Source organism: Clarias gariepinus, chromosome 2 (assembly GCF_024256425.1).
Source record: "Clarias gariepinus isolate MV-2021 ecotype Netherlands chromosome 2, CGAR_prim_01v2, whole genome shotgun sequence".
NCBI classification, from domain to species: domain Eukaryota; kingdom Metazoa; phylum Chordata; class Actinopteri; order Siluriformes; family Clariidae; genus Clarias; species Clarias gariepinus.
In genome coordinates, this window is record NC_071101.1 from 35,487,177 (window position 1) to 35,504,642 (window position 17,466).

Sequence of the window (17,466 nt, forward strand, 5' to 3'; positions counted from 1 at the left end):
TGGGTATAAAAACCTACAACAAGATCACTACTTTGTTAGTTAATTTCATATATTATGCAAATAATCTTACATTTTGAATGGAGGGGTAAGTGTAGTGCCAAAATGGGGGAAAAGACAAAGTTTTATGGCATGAACAACCAAATCAAAACAAAGAAAGATTCACTTTACTCCCAAAGAGATGTGCTAGATTTTTTTTGGCAAAAACAAATTGTGACCTCTTTAAGGTTATCATTAAAAATTTACTCAAAAATTTGCACTCAGAGTCTGGCTGTCTGAGACACGAGTAACAACTTTGAATATGTTAGGTTCAACCCCACTATAATTGTTTTTGCTATTTTTATTTAGTTTTATTGTAATAGAATAATTATTGAGGTTTAGACCCTGCTGACTGATTTAATTGCGAATCTATATAAAGCTATGCTAAATGGTTTTTGAGGCTTTTTATTTGAGACTTAAAAGAATCAACTTCAGACTTGAGTAGGACTTTTCTCTTACAAGAGAGCCAAACCATGAGCCAAAATGTAAAACTTTATCTCAGTGTCACCACTAGGCCAATCAAAAACTAGAGCACTACCATCATTGACTTGGTCTGCATAATTGGTTTTAATGAAGAAATAAGCAAAAAGGAGAAAGTAGAATGTTGAAACCCTAAAAACCCCTTTATAGTCCAAACACTATAAGGATGTAACAATTCCCCAAAAACCTTTATTGTTAGACAATAAATAATAATAAGACAGACAAAAATAATCAAAATTCAGTTCGAACAGAAACTCACTTGATATTTTCATCATGTTCACTGAACTCCTCATCATTGAAGCCAAACTGATCTACAAAGTTAGCAGTCATCTGCTGAATCTGATAATCAGAGAACGCCTGGATGATAAACAAGATCAGCCATTGTTATATCCATTCTGGATGACATTGGTGATTTTATTTTATTTATTCATTTTATTTATTTATTGTTCCAACTATACCTGTTGGATGGACAGGTCATTTGGGAAAGGGCTCTCCATGTCATCATCTTCACTGGAAGAATGCAGGTTGTGTGTGCTGACCTGTAACAATGTAATATCTGGCATGATGCAGCACTTAAAACAGACAAGAGAAGAAGATTCTTACTGTACGAATTCCAGGTACAGCAACATCAAGATAAGTTGCTATCTGTATGTTTTTATTTTGTAAAACAGATCTTAAAAAGATGTCTTTATGATATAATTTACATGATGAAATCATTCAAGCTCATATTGAATCTATAGCTCAGCTGTATGTGATTACTAGTAGCTTCAGCAGCTACACCATGAGCTAGCTCTGGTTTGTTCGGTTTCACAAACACTCATTGTGCCTACTGTATAACAATAACTATAATATTACCAGTAGTAGCTGGTGCGCAAACAAAATTAAAATTAAACTTTTATTAACCGCCATAAGAAGTGCTGGAAAAGCACCGAGTGTAAGCTCGGTTGTGGTCACTTGACTGCTGCTTAATTAGAAGGTCAGGTCGATCTGGTCCAAGCTCTTTAACTTTTTTTCTTGCTTCGTCCGATTGCCTTGCGAAGGGGTATTTTAGTAAAGAAATTACAGAATTTTTTCTCATATTTAGCTGGCTTCCACATCAATTACTATTTAATACATTAACTAACAATCTGCTGACCGTTAATAAGACTCGTTGAGAACAGTCCAATCACATAAGCCCAAATATTTAAAAACAATATTGATTCGCTAAAAACAAAAGTGGGAGAGTTCTGGGCGCACAGCCCCAAGGATGATTAAAAAAAATCTAATTAGAGCTCAGCCTTAAACCTCATGCTTTTAAAAAAAATTCCTGTGCCTACATAGACACTCGGTTGTCTGGCGCCCCGCATATACGAACACAAATGTACGTAATACAGTTTAGATTTTTTTTTTTATTGCAGAATATTGTAACTAAATAACTTAATTTATTTATTAAAAATAAATAATTATGTTAAATAATTACATGTTAAAATAGCATTTTTCTCTGCCTAACTTTAAGGGGGCGGTCGGTGCCCCTGCACCCCTTATTGACCGGCCACCACTGAAATTATTCAACCCCCACTGAAAATGAAAAAACAGTGAAATATATATCATTTTGAATGGTTCAACACAAACAGTTTCTCCAAAGTCAACACAAAATGCTACTTTTAATGACCACTACATTATCAAAATTATTCAACCCATAACCATCAACCATTCCAAAAACAGAATCTTCAGTACTTAGTAGAGCACTGTATGACCTGTTGCAGACGTGATGTATAGCCAGACAATAGCTTCTGGCAGTGTGTCTGAGGGATCTTGGCCCATTTCTTGCGGACAGTGGCCTCTAATTCAGTAAGATTATTGGGTTTGCATGCTGTAACTGCTTTTTAAAAATAAAAAAAATCCTATTGCAGTCAAATCAGGTGACTGTGACAGCCATTCTAGAACCATCCAGGACTTCATCTGAAACCAAGCCTCGGTGGACTTCGAGGTATGCTTTGGATCATTGCATCCTGTTAAAAGGTCCAAATAAACTGAAGTTTCCGCTTCCTTACAGATGGCAGGAAATTTTCTTTAAAGATACCTGATTGCAGGTTTCCAGTGCCAGAAAAAGCAAAGCAGCCCAAAAGCATCACTGAGCCACCACCATGCTTCTCTGTACACAGGGTGCATTTTCTGCATTGACCCAAGAAGTATTTTTTTTTGTTTTATTAGTCCATGAAACCCTTTCCCAAACTTCTGTCTTTTTTTTATATAGGTTTAGCTTATTGGAGTACCTTCAGTGTTCTTTCAGTCCTCATGCACCTGGGTCATGTGTGTTGAATTTAGAGATAGGGCAACCTGCACTAATAGCCCTCAAAGCACCCCTACAACAACTACTACTAGTACTACAAACAATAAATTCTCACCAAATCTATGGTGTTTTTCCTGTTTGTTTCTCTAAGGGTTTCTCCCACAAAACTCTCCCAACGACCTCTGCAGTCCTCAGGAAGCTCTGCAATAAAAAAAGAAAAAAAGAAATGCACTTGTCGTCTACCCAAAAACATAAATATGGATGATGCCATTCTCATACACCCTTAAACTGCAAAAGTCTAATAAGCTCAAAAATATTCCTTCATTTAAACTAATGGTTGTAACATTAAGTAAACTTGGAATAAATGTAGCAGGTCAATTTAAGGCCTCCATCACCTGAGAAACCATATGTTTAAGCAGAAAAAGGATTTTCGCTGTTCATATATAAACTGTCCAGCCAAAATAATAATAATAAAAATAATCAAAGATAAATAAAATTAAATAAATGGTCACACACTAATTTCATTGGACTCTTATTTGCTTTGATTATTGCCGTGGCATAATTTTAATAAGCATGTGCCAGAGTCACATTGGTTTCTCTCCAAGATGTACTGATGATGGGAGAATCACACTGCTGTGTAAAGCCTTCTCCAGCACATCCCACAGATTCTCAATGGCGTTAAGATTTGGGCACTCCAGTACCCCTTTTCCACTCCTCTGGTTCCTGTTTCACTGCTCTGGTTCCTCTGGTTCCCAATTTTGGAACCGCGCTTTTCCACAGAAAAAAATTGATGGCAGTGCCCTAAAATGAGCACCAAACCGGCCCCTAAACTCTGCTGGTCTAGTTGCGAGAACCTGTGACGTCACGAGCGTTGGGCGGAGTTATAGGGAGCGTAAAAAAAAGGAGACCCAAAGCCCGTTAATGTAGAGTGCGGACGAAATAAAAGTGCTTTTAGCAATTTGGACATCCGCCGAGATTCAGCAGAAATTGGAAAGTGCTTTACGAAAAAAAAAAAGTGTATGAGGAAATAAGAGAATAGTCGCAGGCTTCACATGAACAACCGACCAAATAGTGAATAAGCTAGTTGTCTATGTCAATCTCTTTCAGCGGTTATAACACGTCGAATAAGCTGCGTTTGGATACTGAAATACATTTTCATAGTTTGGAGAATAACCAGTAAACTGACTTTGGCCATGGTCGTTTCTATTTGGTGGGCGTGGCCTGTGACGTATTATCATGCAGCTCCCGCTGAGCTCCTGTCTAGTGTAAAGGCCGGTCCTTGGTGGTTCCCAGTCCAGCAACGGCCAAGCACCAGAACCGGCACCTGGCACCTGGCACCAGTGTAGTGGAAATGAGGTACATGTGTGGAAAAGAGGTCGCATGCTCCTTGAACCACTCTTTCACACTTTGAGTTGATGAATTCTGGCATCATCATCTTGGATTATCCCCGTGTCATCAGAGAAAAAGTTTTGTTTTCTTTTCCCGATAGTCAAATTCGTTAACAGAGTAACATCACAACTACAGGATATGTCTTCTGTCTTCTGGTTGTTTTAGAAATGAGAAGCTACTCACTGTATCATTTGGGGTTAAATAACTTGTTGCACCCTGAAACTTATTAATCACTGCAGTAACTATCCAATGGAAGTGTATTATCACTGGATCACTGCTGCATTTCATATACAGCTTTTTACATCTACATACACTAAACTAATCTAAACTCACCTTTAATGAGATCACTAATCTGAGACTGGACATGTCCTTTCTCCAAGTTCTGCACTACAGTGTTGGCAATCCGTGTCAGGTGACCCATGTTACCTCTTCTGGTCCCACCAGCAGCTCTAGAAAAAAAAAAAAAAAAAAAAACAGTTACCTTAAACCAACAGCAAGACAATCTACACAGAGCATCTACACATACTGTAGCTTTCATTTAAAGTGATTATATGGTGATCATCTGAAGCAGCTCATACTGAATTCTGTCATTCTCCTCCCAGGCGTCTAGAATCCTTTGCAACAAACCACACTGTTGAAAGAGCTACAAAATAAACACAGACAGAAAGACAGAAGAGCAATTAGCACACTGACAAAATTTTACATTTATACTGCACTGTCTCATGAATTGTATTAAAACTTACTGGACTATATGTCAACAACATAGAACCAGTGTGGGTGCAGTTACAGTAGCAAATTAGGTCATAACCTACGTACAATTTACTTGAATCAAAGAAGAAATGTAAAATCAATCTAAATAAATAACTGTGGCTAAACAAACAAAAAAACATTAAATTACTACTTTAAATTGTTATCCGCTTAAATTATGCAGAGCAAAACTTATTGCATGAAAAAAAAAAAAGACAGGACACCTGCATTTTACAGATAATTTCCATTCAGAGACATTAATCATATCATCAGTGTTATTGTTAAGACGTCGGACTACTCATCGGTAGGGTAATAGGTTTAAACCCCAACCACCAGGCTGCTTCAGTGCTCAGTTAGGCCATTGAACAAGACCTTTAATCATTAATCCATCATATATAATTAAATAATTGCAAGAGATTCTGGACATAGGCATCTGCCAAATCCCATAACTGTAATTATTAAGAATTATATTCAATAATTATTAGTATTAGCAGATCCACCCATACCTGGTCTTCAGAATCGAATGGCCTTTAAGCTTCCAGAGCCTCCTGACTCATAGTGAACTCAGGAGTCAATTACTAACAACTGTATCATGAGCTCATTATTTGTACTTCATATAAGTAGTCATGTGGGTTTGTTTCAGAAAAAATCTGTTGGATATCCTCAAAACCACAGAGGATCAGAGAACACTGGCAACACCCTTTTAGTGCCCTTTTAATCGAACTACTGCTAAATTTACAGTGCAGGACAGAAAAGCCCTGAATAACAAAGGTCACCTACAGTAATGTCAGGAATAGGAATCACCAGGGACAGATTTGAGTCTGTATGCATCGCAATTTCATAAATATCCTGATTTTATTTTGTTACAAATTAAACTACTTTTGTCCAATCTGTGACTAGATTACACTATGTGCAGCATTATAGAGGACTGGCAACATTTTAGCATCTTGAATGCAAAAAACATACAAATGAAAAATATTTTATTATTTTTATTATTAAATGACTACCATATTTTAAATGGTTACAAATAATTATTAAATGTAACTATTAGTTCTAATAAAGGTGTGATAAATTGTCTAAGAAATCCACAATAATAATTAATTGGGTTTAAAATTTATTATCATGAGTGGTATCCAGGTTCACTGAGATGCTGAAACATGCCAATAGAAACAAGACTTTTGGCACACACATTAAAGCATGTACTAATATTAGCTTGCATGCTTGTTTCTGTTAATAGGTTTCTTGCTACTTTCATAGACATGTGTATATATATATATATATATATATATATATATATATATACACACACATTTTATACACATACACACACACAGTGGAACCTCGGATTACGAGTAACACGTTTTAGGAGTGTTCCGCAAGACTAGCAAAGATTTTTAATACATTTTGACTTAAAAACGAGCATTGTTTTGGTTTACGAGCACCGAGTATCATGTTTTACGCATGCGCTTCCTGTTTTGACCCCGAGCGTCACGTCATCACAACTGAGCCAACGGTTTTCCACTCTCTTGCGCTGCGGAATCGTTTCCCCTGCTGGGTCTTAGTGCTCATCTCTTACTGGTATAATCAACATCTGTGTGTGTGTGTGTGTGTGTGTGCGTGTGTGTGTGTGTGTGTGTGTGTGTGTGTGTGTGTGTGTGCGCGCGCGTGGGCATAATTTGACACTGTGCCGCCTGTGTGTGTGTGTGTCTGTCTGTGTGTGTGCGTGTGGGCATAATTTGACACTGTGCCGCCTGTGTGTGTGTGTGTCTGTCTGTGTGTGTGAGTAAAACCCCCATTCACAAACACACGCACACAAATTTAGGCAAGAGACACACACTCTGCTCTCCGAAGAAATACTGCTCTGTCGCAAATCTTTTCAGTGGTAAGGTGCTGGTTCATTTGTTTGTTTGTTTTACTTTACAGCAGTGATTGTTAGTTTGCGCTCACGCAAGTGTCATTAGTGATGTTTATTGCTAATTTTCAGATAAAACAGTGTAGCGAGAAAGAGGCGTTGATTTATGACCGCTGTTTACTGAAGTGTAGTCCAGTGCGGGAGATGCATTGTGGGTAATGCAGTCCGGTGTGTGTGAACGCAAATGCGAGATGTAAGCTAGGATATAGAGCATGAGTTCCACTGCGAGTTCCACTGTGTTTATATCTTACACAAACACACACTGGAGCTCAAAATTAGAGAACAAATTATAAATAATTAAACAATTCTGAAATGTCATCTTAACTGCTTAACAGGGGAAGGAGTTAATCCTGTCTATACCATGCTACCAGAACACCTTTTCCACAAAATAACTTAGGCATTTCAACAAAAAACATTATTTTGCAGAAAACACACTGATAAAAATTAGAGAACAATAACCGTAGCATGGAAAAAAGATTACAACAAAATTTTCTGAAGGTTACAACAGTCAGCAATTAGTAGGAAGTGTACAGGCCGCTGCTCTGAATGACTTCAGCACATCTGCGGCCACAGGACAGCACTAGTCTCTCACACTGCTCTGGTGTGATTTTGGCCCACTCTTCTTCCAGTCTCCTCCACAGTTCAGTGACTGTAGTGGGTTTCTTGGCCATAACTTTGTCGCCAAGGTATTTCCAGAGGTTCTCTATTGGGTTAAGATCAGGACTCTAAGCAGGCAAAGTCATTATTTCAATGTTTTCAGTTTCAAGGAACTGATTTACCCGCTTTGCTGTGTGACATAGAGCGTTGTCCTGCATGAACAGTGCGGGCTGATTGGGTAATGAAGATAGGGGAGGAACCATATGTTAAAGGTTCTGATAAACATTTGCATTCCCTCTGCCATGTAGCTGTATAAGAGGCCCAACTCCTGCTGCAGAAAACATGCCCCAAACCATGACACTTCCTCCTCCAATTTTCACTGACTTTCACTGTTTACACACTTTGGGTTCAGTCTCCAGTTTGTCGCTGAACATAATGTTTCCCATCGGACTCAAACAAATTATACTTGCTTTTATTTCTGAAGTGAACTTTGGACCAGTTCTCCTCTGTCCACACAACATGCTCCTCAGCAAAGCTTAGTCTAGCCTTTTGATTCTTTCTGCTAATGAGAGGTTTGGTCACTGCAAAGTGGGCTTTTAGTCCAAATGCTCTTAAACGTCGAGACACTGTATGACGAGACAGATCCTTACTCTGTTTAGCGCTGAACTGGTGAGCAATTCCAGCTGCAGTGTGGAAACGATTGCCCATTGAGATCCTCCGCAGTATCCCGTCCTCTCGTGTATTTGTCTTCCGTGGATGACCAGCCTTATTGGCGGACTTGAATGAGTTTGTGACGTTGTAAGGATTCAATATTCTTGAACTCACAGATTTGTAACGACCAATTTGTCTTGCTATGGCTGATAGGGTCATCCCTTTGGCCTTCATCTGGACAACCTGCTGCCATCTTGCAGAGTCGGTGAAACTGGAAGTTAGGCTGCCAGTTAAATAGGGGTTGACAGGTAATCAAGGAAATTAGCACCAGATGCCAGATTAACACCAATAACTGGGAGGTATCTCTCTAATTTTGATCAGTGTGTTTTGATCAGGTAGGTGTTCTCTAATTTTGATCAGTGTGTTTTCTGCAAAATAATGTTTTTTTGTTGAAATGCCTTAGTTATTTTGTGGAAAAGGTGTTCTGGTAGCATGGTATAGACAGGACAAAAACTCCTCTAACTGTTGAGCAGTGAAGATGACATTATTTCAGAATTGTTAAATTCTGGATGCACAATGACACAGAGTGTAAAATACCACAGCTCCAGGGCTCAGTTTTAACGGAATTAGCAATGGCATTGAGGATTTGCCTGCATTTTGCCAAGCTGAGCTGCAAAGTCAAAAAACATTATAAAATCTCCAAATCATGAATTCCCTGACAATTATGAAAATAGAGCTGAACTAAAAAGTTGATTACATTGGCCACCAAGGCAGCATGGGAGGTCACATCTGAAGCATCTGTGTTGCTAATCTGGCCGTCTAAGTCAGGCTTTTCTTCATGGTTCTGAAGAATCGAAGCAGGCAGACTCCCATGAGCTGAGTGGTTCAGAATTGATGTGACACACATCTCTACTTGAAAGTGCAAGAAGTTATTCCAGGTGTATTTAAAGAATAGATCCTAAAACAAAAAAAACAACAGTGAGTCAATCACTTCAAATTGTTTTTTTCAAAGTGAAGCCCATTGGGGATTGTGTTTCATTAAAAGCATATAGGTTTTAAATACAAAAAACAAGAGGTCATACACACTAATATTTAGATGAACCGGCTTTTGCTTTGATAATGGCATGCATCGTTTCGATTGCAATGTAACACTTATTTCAGTACATTTTTGTGAAAATGATGTCTCATGCTACCTGAACCCTCTTTTAAAATTTGAGCCTAATGAATCCTAGCATAGCAATCTTGAAATATGCGTGTGCCATCAGGGAAGAAAAAAAAATCCATTGATGGCTAAACCTGGTCATTGAGTATATTCAGATAGTCAGCTGACCTCATTTTTGGGCAAATAACATTGCCGAACCTAGATCTTATGAACAGAAGCCACCCCAGATCATAACACTGCTCCCTAAAGGCTTGTGCAATAGACACTAGTCATGGTGGGTGCATCACTTCTTCCAGCTCTTCTTTTCCATCACTGTGGAACAAGGGCAATCTGGACTCAGACGACAACATTTCACAGTCCAGTCTTTATGCTCTGTAGTCAACTGTAGACTCATTGATAAGTGGTTTTCTTAAGGCTACACACAGTTTAGTCTCAATGCCTTAAGTTCCTTTTACATTGTGACTATTAAACATCGCTGTGAGTTATGCAAGTTGTTTATTTTTTTGCAGAAAAAAATTCCACTAAATGCTTAAATGATCTCCGATTATGATCATTCAAAATCATTTTCAAGAAATGAGATGCTACTCACTGCATTAGTTGGGGTTTATTATATAGGCTTTACAACTTGAATCCACATTTGTATTATTTGTCACATACATGATCATACACAGTATGATATGTAGTGAAATGCTATCCAATAAAAGCCTCCTGCTTATTTGCTTAATTAGTTCAGTTAATGAATGTCAATAAATTAGAGTCCACAGACAAGTCCAGAGATTAAGTCTCAGTAAATATGAAAAACTTCTTACCAGCAGATGGTCCATGGTGTTAAGCCTGCAGAGCTCTTGGCAGATGCTGTTGTCACTTGTCTGCAGCAGAGAAGCCACTAGCCTGGCCACATGAAGACGTGCGTTCCCAAGTGGCTGCTCCAGAACACCAACAGTTGTGAGTATTGCACTTTTCTGCATTGGAGAAAAAAACAGATAAAGGTTAACATTTAGTGCTAAGTTAGAAGCATTTCACTACATATCATACTGTGTATGTGACAAATAATACAAATAATTTGGATTCAAGCAACAATAGTTAAAAAAAAAAAAAAACATCCATCTTTAATCGCTTATCCAAAATCGGGTCGCGGGGGTAGCAGTTCTAGCAGAGAACCCAAAATTTCCCTTTCCCCAGACACCTCAGCTAACTTTGACTGGGGAATCCCGAGGCATTCCCAGGCCAGTGTGGAAATATAATCTCTTCACCTAGTCCTTTGTCTGCCCCGTGGTCTTCTACCAGTTGGAGATGCCAAGAACACCTCCCTAGAGAGGCCTCCTGGTGACATCCTTACTAGTTGCCCGAACCACCTCAACTGACTCAACTGTAAAGAAGTAGCGTCTCTACTCTGAGTTTTTCACGGATGACTGAGCTTCTCATCTTATCACTAAGTAAAAAGCCAGCTACCCTTCTAAGAAAACCCATTTTGGTCGCTTGGATTCGTGACCTTGTTCTTTCGGTCATGACCCAATGCTCATGACCATAGGTGAGGGTTGAAACGAAGATCGACTGGTAGATTGAGAGCTTTGCCTTTAGCCTCAACTCTCTTTTTGTCACAACAGTGCAGTAAAGCGACTGCAATACCGCCCCCGCTGCTCCAATTCTCCTGCCAACCTCACATTCCAATATTCCATCATTCGTGAACAAGACCCCAAGATACTTAAACTCCTTCACTTGGGGTAACACCTCGCTCCCTACCTGGAGTTGACAATCCATCGGTTTCCTGCTGAGAACCATGGCCACAGATTTCGAGTTGCTGATTCTCATCCCTGCTGTTTCACACTCAGCTGCAAACCGATCCAGCAAGTGCTGCAGGTCACAAACAAATCCAAAAAAAAAACACATGTAGACTGGATGGGCATATTCTCAAGCCCCCTCCAGGATTCCTGCAAGAGTACAAATCTGGTCCGCTGTTCCACGACCAGGACGGAATCCACATTGCTCCTCTTCAATCTGTGGTTCGACAATCGGCCGAACCCTCCTTTCCAGCACCTTAGAGTACACTTTCCCAGGGAGGCTCAGTAGTGCAATGCCCCTATAGTTGGCACACACCCTCTGGTCCCCCTTTTTAAAAAGGGGAACCACCACCCATCTACCACTCCATAGGCACTGTCCCAGACTTTGACGCAATGTTAAAGAGGCGTATCAACCAAGACAGTCTTTCCACCTCCTGATTACCTCCTCATTCGAGGTCAGCAGTGTCCCTTCCTTGTTGTACACAGCTTGGGTAGTTCCCCGTTTCCCTTCCTGAGGTGCCGGATGGTTTTTTTAGAAGCACCTTGGTGCCGCCCGAAAGACCTTTTCCATGGATTCTCCAAGCTCCTCCCACACCCGCTGCTTTGCTTCTGCTACCGCTGCGGCTGGTGTCCTTCGAGCCCGCCAGTACCTTGCAACTGCTTCTAGAGTCCTCCGGGATAACATATCCCTGAAGGACTCCTTTTTCAGTCAGACAGCTTCCCTTACCACAGGTGTCCACCACGCTGTTCGAGGGTTACCGCCCCTTGAGGCACCCAGAACCTTAAGACAACAGCTCACAGCTGCAGCTTCAGCAATAGAAGCTTTGAACATTAACCAGTCTGATTTAATGTCCCCAGTTCCTACAGGAATGCTGGAAAAGCTCAGCTGGAAGTGGGAGTTGAAGGCCTCTTGGACAGGGGCCTCCCCTAGACGTTCCCAAATCAGCCTCACTACACGTTTGGGCTTACCAGGTCTGTCCAGTGGCCTCCAACGTCGTAGCACTCAGCCGGGGACTCATGAGTATCTCCACACCCGCCTGACGCCTCACACCCTGGGCAACTCCGGAGAAGAACAGCGTCCAAACCCTATCCAGGAGTATGGATGCAGAGCCAAGGCTATTCTTCGAGGTAAGCCCCACCAGATGTAATCGATAACGATCCACCTTCCGCACAAGCTCCGGCTTTTCCCCCCACAGAGAAGTGACGTTCCACGTCCCCAGAGCCAGCTTCTGCCGCCTGGGTCTGGTCCGTCGAGGCCCTCAGCCTTCACTGCTACCCAAATAACAGCGCACTCAACCCCATTGGTTTCTCTCGCAGGTGGTGGGTCCACGAGATGGGGGAGGACAGGGGTCCAACGTTGCTCTTTCGGGCTGTGCCCGGCCCCGTGGCGTGCCATGTGCTCCTGGTAGGGTCTCCCAAAGCAAAGTGGTCTCAGACGAGGGGCCAGACAAAGTATGGTTTAAAAAATCCCATTAAAAAAAGAGGAGGGAGTAAAGTGACCCTGCTTGGAGGAAACCGGGGGCCCATGTCTGGAGCCAGGCCTGGACAGAGGGTCTGTCAGCTAACACCCGGCTGGGGACACCACGAGGCCACTGACGGGCCCTCTGTCGGGCAGTGTCACTTTACTCCCTCTTTTTTTATGTTTTTTTTGTTCATTTTTGCTCCCAGGTTGATGAGGGCACGCGAACCTCTCCACCGCGATAAGGTGATGGTTCACGGAGAGGAAAAAAAAAATAATAATATAAAAAAAAAAAAACATGGTGGATCTCTTACAGGTTGATGTCTTTAAGGCCTTGTTCACACGGGCGTTAAAATCCAGCATTTTTCTGGCGTTCGTAGCGTCCGGTGAGCGCGCATCAAGCGCAGAGTGTTTTTTACACATAGGAGTTAATAAGAGTGTTCGCATGGGCTTTGGTGACGTGCGTTTGTCCGGCTGCGCGCTTATACGGCATTAAAAAAACGTTGCATGCAGCTTTTTCTTAGCGTTCAAAACCCAACGAACGCAAGGAAACTGCTTCTAGTGCGTTTTCTTCACGTTCATTTTACGCTTTGGAGGACCAGATATATCCCATGATCCTACATGCTATACATAGGGAAATGCGGAAAAGGGCAAAATAAAAAAAAATTAACTGTTGAAAAACTTACGCGGAAATTTTCGCATTTCTTTATATACCACAAAAAAAACTTCCTTTAATCCGACTTTGTGCAGTCAGAGTGTGAACCCGGAAGCGGCGGGCTTTTATATCCAGATCCCGACACTCTGCCCCCACAGGTTAACACACAAACTACAGTTGGGGCTGCAGGCTGACGTTAGAGAAAAACCAACGCCGGTGTAGAAGTCAATCAAGCGCCACCACAAAATGCAACATAAACGTCTAGGACGTTCAGAGCACGTTCATTTATCCAAAAACTTAACGCCGGTGTGAACAAGGCCTAACTGCACTAATTAAAGGCCAGTACCTTTGGAGGGTCCAGTAGAAGTTGCTGGAAGTCCTTTAGATGAGGCTCAATAGTACGTAGAATACTGCTGTTGACAGTGTAAGACCTTTCACATCCCTGAGAATACAGCTCCATTAGACCCTCTAGCCTGAAACAAAAAAGAGGTAACTGTACAAGTTAAAACAAACAAGCTAACATATTAAGGAATTTTAAATATATACTGCCCATGCCGTCAATGAATATGAATAGCAATGCAGTCAAAGCAGTAAAATAAGATAATGAATGATGACTGAATGATGTGTGCTATTAAATGTGAGAGTAAAGTAGTAAATTAGAGGTTACAATAATGATAAATTGTGTCACACAGAGTCATGGTCATAGTATTTTTGTAGGTAATTGCTTAATACGAGCTTATTACTTATGTCTTGCAAATAAACTGTCAAATATGCATAAAAAAAGTTTGATTGTTTATTCTAACCTTATGTTGCCAAACATCAATTCAACATAATTTAAAGCATCATTTTAGACATTTATTACTCCTCTTACCCTGACATGCCCATGACTCTGCAACAGCACAAAATTCCAACTCAGACCACATGACCTTTTACAAAGCTCCACAGTTAGTTCTTTATGCTCCCTAACAACTTGAAGCCTTTTTCTGATCAGCTTCACTGATGAGTGGTTTTCTTAAAGCTGCAGTTGTTGTCAAGAACCTTGAGAGTTCTTGTTGCACTGCTCGTATATAAAAACGCTTGTACTTTCACTATTAAACATAGCTGTGAATTCTACTCTTTAAAAAAAAAAAAAAAAAATTATGCTTTGATTTCAAACTAAGCCGTTAATTAATTTCCCATCACACATATTAAGGATGTTTTTCTGACCAGGTTTCTTCCTCAAAGCTGAGGATTCACCACATTCCTTCCAGTGTTTTACAATTCAGCATTCAAATTTGTTGCCATTTGTAGCTAATTGTAAACATATAAGGTTATAAAAGTTAACAGGAATGTTTTTTTGGGACGTAATTTATGTTACAAATGAACAGGTATGCATGGACAAAAATTTTAGATGCACTTTTCTCCATTTGCACTTTTAAGCAGATTTTAAAATGTTATAACTCTTATAATCATAACTTATGATTGAAATGTGTGCTAAAAGGCCATGATTTTTAGTTCAGGAAAATTGAAAATTGAGTGTTTATATCTATATATTGTAGAAAAATACCAAAATTTACCCTGTGAATGATTTCCCCAAACTTCCATACATAATGTAAAAAAGTAGTTTTCAGTGTTCAATAAAAAGCAGTTGTAAAGGTTCTACCATAGATTGTATAAAAAGTACAGGAACCTCCATGATGTCACCAACAGGTTTTTCAAAGAGAGGTTTTGAAGGTCAACTATGGGAGTGCTGGTCATCGCCATTTTGCCCAGAGCTGACTCAAATTTAACCCTACTTAATATATAAATGGGCAAATAGGCGAAATGCACAAAGCCTAACTATTGTTTGGAACCTGCCTACCTAACTCAGTTACCACCCATAAGCTAGCAAGCTAATGGGCAAATGCACAAATTGCTATGGTGGCTAATGTTAATTTCTGTTTCTAATGCATTTGATTCAAACTGTTATTTATGCCCCACACATTTCTTGCGGCAAGTTTAAATACAACAATTTGTTAACTAAAGTGATGCATAGCAGACAACTAGTGGTTTGACACTCAAAATGCAATTAATTAATTTGTCATCACCCAAATTGGCCATGATCCATATTATGCATTAATTTAAATTGCTTAACATAATTGTGTTATATAAAAATTCACCCTCGTACAGTTGACATGAAGAGGAAATCTAGTCCAAAACCATTTTTGCTCCAGGCTGCAAACGTTTATTTATTGTAAGGGCATTTTAACATGGGGTCTATGAGGATTGACTAATTTTTGGAGCCACAGCAAAATGGATATGCAGGGAACTGTAAATTATGGTATTTCAAGGTTGGCTTCATTTTTCAGAAACAGAGGTTGCCGCTTAGGTTCTACTCACCCTGACCTCCTTGACTCCAGTAATGTAAGAAGCACTTGAGTTCCATTCACAACAGAGGCTTCACTTGTCATCTTCTCAAACATACTCTTCAAAAGCTGTGCCACATTCTCTTCTCTAAAAATAGGCAAAACAGGTAGCACAAACATATACTTCTCTGTTATGCATGTTGAAAGCCTCAGGGGGGAAAAAAAGCATACCTGGAAATCTTAGGTTTTTAAAGATAACTGAGAATCTCTAATTACATATACAAACGAACCAATAAACCCACTTAATTTTTTTGCAAACATTCAGCTCAGTTATACATCTACATACAGTTAAACCTTGGATTGCGAGCATAACTACCTGCAGAAGAATGCGTGTATATCAAAACACTTATACATCAAAGCAAATTTCCCCCAAAAGAAATAATGGAAATTCAATGATTTGTTCTACAACCCTAAAATATTAATATAAAAATAATTTATACAAAATATGAAATTTAAAAAACCCTTCACTTTACCTTTAAAAAGCAAGACAAAGTGCATGTTTACTCGTATATAAAAACCTTGCTTTTTAAATGTATTTTAAAAAGTTTCACTCGTTCTGCAAAATGCTCACAGATTAAGTTATTCACACTCCAAGGTTCCACTGTACTTTGCTTAAGTAAAATTAACACTTTTTTTTAAATTATTGTTTAAATAATTAATAAGCTACCGTTAAACAGTAAAGAAAACAAATAGCGTACTGAAGGGACTCGGTAACTATTCCATAATGGACCATCAGTTTAAGTAAACCAACTGATGATCGATTAATATTTGATTTAAATCACACAGTACAATCCTTCTTGAACTCATTGTGTTTTCCAAAAATGTAACTCCATTTATTATTACTACACCCAGAGTACAATACAAATAACTATATCAAGTAATACTCACATAAGCATCTATTATTGAATATATTTACATTACAAACATGACACAGCTGTCCAGTTTGACTTTCAGAAAATTTCCATTCTTAAATTCAACTGCCATTTTTTATAATCGTTCCCCTATAATGCACAAGGAATCAACAGATCATTGACTATAATCAATAATCATCTTATCAATAGTACACATTATAAAAACATTTTTAAAGGACTTAATATGCACTTATGACAAACAATTAGGCATGGAATAAGCCTATTATATTCACCACATCGCCTGGCTGGTGTCAACAAATCTTTGTAAAAGTACATGTAAAGTTCCTAGCAGTTCAATTACTCTTTTCCTTTCCTCCATTAAATGACTATAAGCAACTGTAACCAAGTATAAGCAATTTCCCTCTGGAATTTAAAAAGTTCTTTGAATCTGCTACCGTTACACACTGCTAGTATTTTCCTAGTGCTAAACTTTAACTTCTTAAGCCCCATAAGACTATACTTTCTGTATATGCATTCCTCATTATCCTTTTTATTGACTGAAACTTTATGAACATCTTAAATATCACACAGAACAACTCACTTACAGAAACAGTGAGTGGACATGACTGCCACTTAATAAGCTACTTTTCCTCATAATAGACAAACTTACGACTCCAGGACTGCTAGTAACGGGTCTGGGTCCACAGCCTCTGGGATCTGATTGGCCTGATCCCGACTTAGACGAATTATGTCACACAGAGTCTGGGACGCATTTGATTGTCTCTGCAGGGGCACAAGAGAACTTTTATTTAAATGGCCCAGTGTGTGAAGCACCAGTGATCTGTAGTGGTTGAGGAAATTACAGATGTTTCTGTAAAAAGCATCTGCAAATGTACCTGGGTAGCTGGTAATAAAATTGGGCAAACTGCCCAAGTATATTCTATGCATGGGAAAACATTGTGCAAACATGCATCCATATAAATAAACAATCCATGGGCATTTAATCCAGTAACTTCAAACGGTGGCTTAAAAATTATGGGAAAAATGTTATTTAAAAAGGTTTATTAGATACTTCTGTCTTTTGACTTGA

The 17,466-nt window shown here is 39.4% G+C and overlaps 1 protein-coding gene across 4 annotated transcripts in view; it reads right to left on the minus strand.

The window, feature by feature from the left end:
* Positions 1-17,466, minus strand: part of ppp6r2a (protein phosphatase 6, regulatory subunit 2a) — a 49,439-nt gene that overhangs the window by 17,643 nt on the left and 14,330 nt on the right. For all 4 annotated transcript variants that reach the window (XM_053484120.1, XM_053484102.1, XM_053484111.1 and 1 more), the window contains exons 7-16: positions 17,047-17,159; positions 15,500-15,613; positions 13,488-13,614; positions 10,056-10,208; positions 8,842-9,042; positions 4,756-4,820; positions 4,511-4,626; positions 2,904-2,989; positions 975-1,055; positions 776-873 (exon numbers count right to left, since the gene is read on the minus strand). In XM_053484120.1, coding sequence (XP_053340095.1) covers positions 776-873; positions 975-1,055; positions 2,904-2,989; positions 4,511-4,626; positions 4,756-4,820; positions 8,842-9,042; positions 10,056-10,208; positions 13,488-13,614; positions 15,500-15,613; positions 17,047-17,159 — 1,154 coding nt within the window. The remainder of the gene's footprint in view (positions 1-775; positions 874-974; positions 1,056-2,903; positions 2,990-4,510; positions 4,627-4,755; positions 4,821-8,841; positions 9,043-10,055; positions 10,209-13,487; positions 13,615-15,499; positions 15,614-17,046; positions 17,160-17,466) is intronic.